The following is an 8,622-nucleotide window of genomic DNA, read 5'->3' as shown; positions in this document are numbered from 1 at the left end:
GCCTGGGCTTTTGTCTTTTAAAGAAAATCTATCTATTATGAATTTTTTAAAATACGAAAATGGACTAAGTAAAGGGGGCTGCTTTTCTGTTAAGCATTGATAAGTAAGATGAACGATAAATGCTCCTATGTATGCCTATAATCTTTTTTCTTGAGACCTTACTTGATTATCTTCTTGATAAAATTTGTCAGTCCATGTTGGAAACACCCAAAAGACCAGAATTCAAGTTCCAGTTCTGATATTTATTATGTATTGAAAGTTGGGCACATTACTTGAATTCTCTAAACTTATTTGTAACTGTAACCTCGCAAGTTATTAAAGTGGCATTACATGAGGTAATATATGTGAGAAGGACAGCTGCATAGTTGTAAAGCCAAACCAACCAAAGAATACAGCAAGATTCACAGGTAGACTTATCAGAGGAAACATCCGGTCATGGGGGAAATAACATTTTCTCCAGTGAAAAGCAAAAAACAAAAACTAGCTTTAAGTGAGAAAACTAATTTGCAAAGGGCAAGAGAAAAAGTTGGTGGGACAGTTTAGACTTGATACATTTAAGATTCAGAATGGAAAGATAAAGCCTTTGAACTAAAGTTAATAGGATTTTTATGAAGATGCCACTGAATGAGGCTGAATATTAAAAGGTATAGCTATAGTGTCAGATATAAAATTAATTAAAACCATAAGCCACCTTTGTGGCTTTTTTTTAGAAAACTCAATTCTGAATATGTTTTCAGTTCTATGGTTGATAGAATTGATCTACTTTATTCTAACCAGCAGTGTTTTAAGCTAAAAAAAGATTTTTTAATACAGGCATTCACAAAGTAAAATATATGGTGACAAAAGAATTTATCTTAGAAGTTACCTTTCTGTGAGTGTTATTTTACTGCTTATCTTAGCCTCATTCCATTATTTTTTGAGTCAGAGTCTCGCACTCTGTCACCTGGGCTAAGTGCTGTGACGTCACCCTAGTTCACAGCAACCTCAAACTCACCCTAGCCTCCTGAGTAGCTGGGACTACAGGCGCACACCACCACACCCAGCTAATTCTTTTCTATTTTTAGTAGAGACAGGGTCTTGCTCTTGCTCAGGCTGGTCTCAAACTTCTGACCTCAAGCAATCCTCCCGCCTCAGCCTCCCAGGGTGCTAAGGATTATAGGCATGAGCCACCACACCTGCCTTCTCTTAGCCTTGATTTTCCTAAAAGCAGAGCCTGAGACAAAAGCTTGCATATGTTAGCTTATTTGGGCAGTGATCCCAGGGAATAGAGCGATGAAGTGAAAGAGAAGGAAGGAAAGGCTATCAGTGATGTATTCGTTGAGCTGGCCGAACAAAACATAGGTACTAGGGCTTGGTCTCGAGGGAACTTCTGAGAAACCTTATGGAATGTGCCTTTAAATTCCTTTGAGGAGGGGAGGGGGCAGCTCCACACCTGGAAGAGGTGCACATGCCCAAGTGCCAAACAGTTCCTGCAGCTGGGTAGAAGCCTAGAGGCAGGAAGTGACATGGTCCTCAGAGCAGGAGGCAAGGCCCAGCTCTGCTCAAAACTGGTTACCACAGCAGTGACTAAGAAGGGCAAGAAGATTTGAAGTGACACACAGGAGGTCTGAGACACTGCTCTTATAAATGACCTGAGTACCCTAATGCCACCAGAAGTGATAAAATTAGTATTCACTATCATGGCCCTGACAATAATTTCTAATTTCATTTACTAGGTAAATTATGGTTTGGTATATTTTAGATTTTAATTTTAAAAATTTAAAACATCTGAATCCAAGTTATTTGGAAAAATAACTGATATTACATTCCTTACTAATAATTAAATATCATTTAGGGGACACGTGAAGCTTTTTACTATTTTCCCAGAATTTTAAGGGGCAGGAGACAGGAAAAGGAGATGAAGATACTTACCAAAGGAACATTAATGAAGCAGAAAAAAATGCTAGGTTGATAGTCTAATCCAGGTTTTATAGTTCTACCTACTTAACTCACTGAGCCACTCTGGTTCTTCCAATGAGGTATAGTCACCAAAGTTTCTTTCAACTATAAAAATTTATGATTCATGAATGAAAATGCAGAAACCTAAGCCCAGGGAAACTGACTAGCTCAGTGAAGTCATGCAAATAGAAGCAGAAGCAAGACTGGACCTTAAATCTAACTCCCAGGGACATTTCTTTTTTTTCCCAAATCAGCAATTGGGACACGAAGTCTTACAGGATAGAGGCTACTTGGGAGTGGCTCCTTGTTAAAAATGCAGACTTCTGGCCCATGTTTATCAGTCTCTGCGAAGGGACTGGGAATCTGTATTTTTAAACAACCCATCAAATGATTCTCAAAAAGTCTAAAGTTTGCGAGCCACTGGTATAGATAACTGGGAAAATGCAGAAAGCAGACAGAGAAAGGACAAAGCCAGATAAAGAATGGAGGGGAAATACAGAAAAGAAAATGATGGGATGACCAAGGAAAAGAAGGATGCAATATGTATTTTGTAAATCTGCATGTAACAACATAAAACTTAAGGCTTTTATAGAAGCTTATTGACTTAATTCTAGTAAGAACATCTGAAATTTGATACAGCAAACTTTACATCATTATTTGAAAATACGTAAGATTTACCCCCTCAGAGCAATCATATGAGCAACATCCAAATATCAGACTGTACCATCAGCACCAAATTATAAATCTATGTATTTTCCCTATCCCTGGGTCTATTTTGTGTCTCCTAACCTTATTTTTTCATTTTACTTTCTCACCTACCTCTGTTATCCTGTTGTATTTCATATGTAACCATAGATCACTTTATATCCTTTTTGGAAAAAGGTTTATTTGGAATCAATCACTGGCACCCCAACAAACAAACAAAAAAATAAAAACCTTTTGGAGAACAAAAGCATTTTAATATGTCCTCCTATGAGATAAAGTGAACAAATGAAGAGAAATAATGGTTGTGACCAGTCCTTGGTAACATAATTAGTGGCAAAACTTTTGAGTCCCTTTGATGATCAATTCTAAGACATAAGACAGCACCACCATCAGAAGCTACAAACAATGGTATCTGGAGGTGGACATCTACAATGGAGCCAACAAGGCCAAAGTGCCCTTTCAGGTGCTTCCTTGCTATTCCCCACTACCACCCATTTACCATAAGGCACAGCGGTTTTTGCAAACTTAAATATTCAGGTCTTAATTCCCTGGTAAATCATAAAAGTATTCAATTTTTCAGGTACCATCTAACCTCAGTCAAGGAATTACATCTGCTTCTTAAGGGCAGGCTGTGGCAGATTTTCCATCTTAATGCCAGGCATGTAGTTGAAGCCAAAAAATACTTGACTAAATGACACAAAGCTACTATAAATATTTACTGAACTGGAATGAACTTCTGTGCAATGGTGCCCTAAAGCAGCTCCTCTCTCAGTCCAGGTGATACTTTCAGATCTCAGCAGTTCCACTTAAAACAGCAGAACGCTGAACTATCACTTAAGTCTCACATAGGAACATCTAAACTCCCATTAAAGCAAAAATATCATCAATGTCATCTGTCTCCTTAATGGTTCCTGATGAGTTGTGTTTGTTTACTTGCATCACTGTCCATGAATCAGCTTCATCTTCATTACGTCCTGTAAGATTTTCGTGAATCTGTTTCCCCTTAGTTTGTGTGATAGGACTTGAAACTCTGCCACTCAAGAGCTGCTTACCATTAGGGTAGCCATCAGTTCTATGAACTGTACTGCGTGAGAGCTTCCACTTAGCACGGGTATCTGCAGCACTCTTCTGAGTCCCTTGAGGGAACTGCTGAATTTCTTTTAAAAGAGTCGACTGCAACCTTCTCTGTGGTTTCCTCTGTCTCAGTGAAAATTTATTCTGTGATCTTCTTTGTCTCAGATGATGCTTTGAAGTTTTGATAGCTGAGCCACGAAGAAGACAGTTGCAAATAGATGTTTTTATGCACTCTAGTTTCTTTGGCAAACTTTAAAGGACAGAGAGAGAGGAAAAATCTGAGCTCATTAAGATGCAGAAAAACATTCTCAAGCACTTTTACCAACTTCTAATAGAAAAGTATACAACTTATAAGTCCTACACCTGCGTATAATTGCACAATCATTGAAAAATAAAGAAAAGGAGTTTCAACCCAAATCTGTATTTTCAGAGCACTTCTCTCTGATTAAGGTTGTAGGCAAATGTGTCCCCATTTTGCTCTCAGAGTAGAGTAACTCCTACAACTGCCTAGCTAGCTGAATGGTGAGACACCTCCACGCTTTATTACCGGAGCTTTTCCCTCATACGTGCTACTCTGTTCGTGATATAGCAGGAATGGAAATGGGGAAACATCACAAATGAAAATATCTGCCAGAATGTATTAATCCATAACTGGACAATCAACTTAATGTTGTGGCAGGAAATGAACAAAGAAAAGGGAAGAGAGTTTATAAAAGAATGAGAAGACAGGGCTTTTGGCATAGATACACTGACAGCCTTGAGCTAGCTATCCTAATTGTGACTGATATCATGGCATCAAGTCTGGAAATCCAGAATTCAAACAATTGATCATTTTAGGTATTCTGCTTCTGTCTAGGGTACACTTGCCACAGGTTCATCAGTGCCTTGCTGAATTGCCTCACTATTTTTGGTAATCAGATTGTGCCAAAAAGATTGGCACAGTTCTGTACTCCTTACCCCACCCAACCCCTCCTCTTCCTTTTTAAATAAATAAAAGAACCTTGAGGAGGAAGACCATCATAATGAAGTAATTCATGATCTGTTTCCAAACTATTTTCCTGTCTTACTATGTAGCAGCTTGTAAGTGGGGAGAAGGTGGGTATACCTCTGAATTGAAATGGAAACAGAATGAATGAAAACAGGACTCGGAAGACCTAAATTGAGTTCTAGATCTCCAGTTCTAAAATCTTGAGCAAAATCCTCCACTTCCTCATAAAATGGGAATAATAAAATGGGAATAATACTACCTACCTCAGAGTTTTTGTGAACATTAAATAAGTTGTAAAGTGTACTACAAATATAAGGTATTAATGAAATAGCAAAACAGAGCACTATGAAAGAACACTATTTTGGGAAGTACAGAATAATGGCTTAACCAATAAACACCAGTTTGTTATCATTTAATTAACCTATCATTATCATCTCTGCCTCATCTACCCCTGACTTTAAACCCATTTTAAAACAGAACACCTCTCTCCATCTCTGGCTAAGTTCCCAGCCCCAGAATAGGGTACTTTTACCTGGCTATAGGCCTTTAGGGGACCCCAATGTAAAAAAGGCCTCCATGCAATTCATCCCTTAGAAACATTCAACTACTTTTCCTGTGGCTTTTAATCAATTAAAACTTGTTACCAAACCCTCCCTGTATACCAAATGTTTTTCTAAAACGGGAATATTTTTTCCATAAATTGTAAAAGAAAGTTCAACAAATTTTTGACAGTTCAAGTGATTCATCCACAGGAGCCATTATAAAGCCCTGAACAGATCCATAACTATAGATAAGAAATTATGGTGCATGCACAAGAATACATAAGAAACAAGTTAGAGTAACTGCCTCTATGAAAGTAGAAGATAAGGAACCATTTATGTCTGAAATTGTTATTTCAATAAAAATATAAAGCCCTGAAGTGTCTAATGTCTAATTTCATGGAATGCTTCATGCAATACTGGCTTACAAGCAAAGAAAACCATCCTTAAACAGTTCTATGAGTGTAAGAATCACAGGAATACGAGGTCAAAACATGGGGAGTCCAGCTCCAGCTCCTACGAACAGTAAACCTGACCCGTGACCCCGGCAGTCTGGTGTGGGCCTTGCAGGAGGCAGGCACCTTCTGCTCCTATTCTCACACCCTCATCCTGCTGTACTGCACCTCTTCCACTGGCGCATGGGCTCTCTGAGGACTAAGTCTGCCTTACACAGACTAGGCTCCTAGGCTCATCAGCACACCACAGACATCCTTCTTTTTTTTTAAAGAGATGGGCCTCACTCCCTTGCCCAGGCTGGACTTGAGCTCCTAGGCTCAAGCAATCCTCCTGTCTCAGCCTCCTCAGTAACTAGGTAGGCTGGGACTACACGCATGCGCCACCACGTCTGGCACCACAGACATTCCTAATGCTTTCTGAATGGACGGGTGGGAATGAGGAAGGGTATAAATGAATGAGTCCAATTAACCCAAGTCTATTTTCTTCCTCCCAGTGATACAGCTTTGCCGTTATAACAAAAGCAGCAAGTAAAATTGTAGCTTGAGTAGATCTCACTTTTAGCCCCCCTAGGGCAGCTGTATATCACATTTTAAAGAAAGGTGACCCGAATATATACACTTTTGCCCTAAATGACAACAGAAAAAGTAAAGGAATATAATTTTTGTAATACACCTACCTATTACCTTGAGCTTCCACATGTTTAAGTCGGTTACTTTTAAGAAGTTTGTTCCCCAGAAAGGTGGCCTGGGCCTTCAGTTTTTTGCTCCTACACCAAACAACTGCCATTTGGATTTCTTCAGAAAGTTGTACGAAAGACTCAGCCTCTCGGAATCTTTGCACAAAACTTTTGACACAAGGCGTTCCTATCCCTTTGTGAGAAGAATGTGTGGTTGTCTTTAATTTGGACTGAGAACATTTAAACTCAAAACTGGTCTCCTGAAATATGAAAAAGTGAGAAAAAACATTGCATGTGTCACTGACTTCTAAATGTATGACAACAGCGAGAGCTGGCTCACAATCAAAATTTTAAAATTATTAGTCTTTTTAAAAGAAAGAAAAGTTTTTTTGCTCAGAGTTTTGCTTTTGTCTTAAGAAACAATTTTTTAATACACTGCTCCTAACAGAAGTTGGTTTTTTTCCCCTCTGTACTAAGACAGGTCCCATCTGCAATTGAATTAGATTGACACAGGAAACAATATAAATATTCTAACAGACATATCTAACAAACAAGAATAAAATTCTAGTAATTAAATATTAGTCAAAGCCTAATGGGGGGAGGGAGGGAATCACTGACAGACCTTTCTCCTCTATACCACTAGACCACCACAACTTGTTTTTCACTTATTTCCATACCTCGAGCAAACCGCCTCAAAAATGAGTCATAAATATTACAAGGAGGATATGGGGCCGTGTAAAGCACCCAGCAGTAGGCCCGGCCCATTAGTCAGTTAATGATTGCTGAACACATGCTAAAAATGCTCAGCTGAGCAACATTTCCAATTCTACTATAACCATCTTCTGACAAGGCACCTTTATTTCTTCAACCCCTTCTTTCTCTATCAAGTCAAGTTTGGATTTTACTAACTTTTACTATTTCTTTATGAAAATATGCCATCTACCAGGTCTGCTTCTATCCACATCCAAAGCTTACCTTCTTCCAAATTTCTCACACTCAAAAGGAACTTAAAAAAGAAGTAGAAAACATAACAGTAGAGGCCCATCAATAGTTTAAGTTTAGTGATCGCTAAAGGTAGTTTGCCCTAAAAGCAAGCTGAGCATATTAGTACTAATTGCTAAAAACATGGTAGTGATTAGCCTTGAATAAGAAAGATGCTGACCAATCAGCTTCAACACCAGCTTCAAAACCAGCTCACCTGTGAACAGGTGGAAAGGCTGCAGAAGTTTCAAGGTCCATAAAGCGTCACAGTTCTCCCTGAAAAAACTATCTTAGGGACGGGTGTAATGGTCAAGAACACAGAGTATGAAACCAAACTGCCTGCATTCAAATCCCAGCTCTGCCGCTTACTCATTGTGTGGCCTGGGCAAGTTTCTTGGCTTTTCTGTGCCTCAACTTCCTCATGTGAAATATGAAAACAGTAATAAGAGCACCTACCTCACAGAGCTTTTTTGGTTTTTTGGGGGGTGGAGACAGAGTCTCACTCTGTTGCCCAGGCTAGAGTGCCATGGCATCAGCCTAGTTCACAGCAACCTCAAACTCCTGGGCTCAAGCGATGCTCCTGCCTCAGTCTCCCAGGTAGCTGGGTCTACAGGCACGTACCACCACGCCCAGCTGATTTTTTTCTATTTTTAGTAGAGACGGGGTCTCACTCTTGCTCAGGCTAGTCTAGAACTCCTGAGCTCAAGTGATCCTCCCGCCTCGGCCTCCCACAGTGCTAGGATTATAGGCGGGAGCCACCACACCTGGCTCTCACAGAGCTTTTGTGAGAATTTCATGAGTTACTTCATATAAAGCATTTAAAATAATGCCTGGCATAGAAAGTATTAGCTACTATTATTATTCTTCCCTCTGAACTCATGAATTGGATAGAGTATCAACGCAAGCTGCAATCCTTGTAAAAGTTGAAGAAAGTACTCTGACTTACTGGAAATGATTAAGAATTCTTAAATAGAAGGGAAGAAATAATCCATGAGGGAATCCTGAAGAAAGGTATTTTGTGAAGACGGGGTAATAAAAGTCAAGAAGTTACTGAGTATAACAGGTGACACTGGCATCCTGACCTGTTGTTAGGTCCAGAACAAACAGAATTTACAAAGCTTTAAGTCATGTCAAAGCTTGAACCTCAGTAAGAATAAAGGAACAGAAAATCCTCATGACAAATGACTAGATGATGCAAAAATGATGACAGGAACTAATAACAACTAACAATTAAATGCTTACCATATTCCAAACTCTGCTGAACA

The 8,622-nt window shown here is 39.2% G+C and overlaps 1 protein-coding gene across 1 annotated transcript in view; it reads right to left on the bottom strand.

The window, feature by feature from the left end:
• Positions 1 to 3,465: 3,465 nt before the first annotated feature.
• The window catches only part of LOC105816735 (chromosome unknown open reading frame, human C3orf17), a 15,617-nt gene continuing 10,460 nt past the window's right edge, over positions 3,466 to 8,622 (bottom strand). The window contains exons 6-8 of the mRNA XM_012652220.1: positions 7,575 to 7,593; positions 6,377 to 6,636; positions 3,466 to 3,967 (exon numbers count right to left, since the gene is read on the bottom strand). Of these exons, the coding sequence (XP_012507674.1) occupies positions 3,499 to 3,967; positions 6,377 to 6,636; positions 7,575 to 7,593 (748 nt within the window). The 3' untranslated portion in view covers positions 3,466 to 3,498. The remainder of the gene's footprint in view (positions 3,968 to 6,376; positions 6,637 to 7,574; positions 7,594 to 8,622) is intronic.

The sequence above is a fragment of the Propithecus coquereli genome, unplaced genomic scaffold, assembly GCF_000956105.1.
Source record: "Propithecus coquereli isolate 6110/MARCELLA unplaced genomic scaffold, Pcoq_1.0 Scaffold386, whole genome shotgun sequence".
In the NCBI taxonomy this organism is placed as follows: Eukaryota; Metazoa; Chordata; class Mammalia; order Primates; family Indriidae; genus Propithecus; species Propithecus coquereli.
This window is presented reverse-complemented; position numbering and strand designations above follow the sequence as displayed.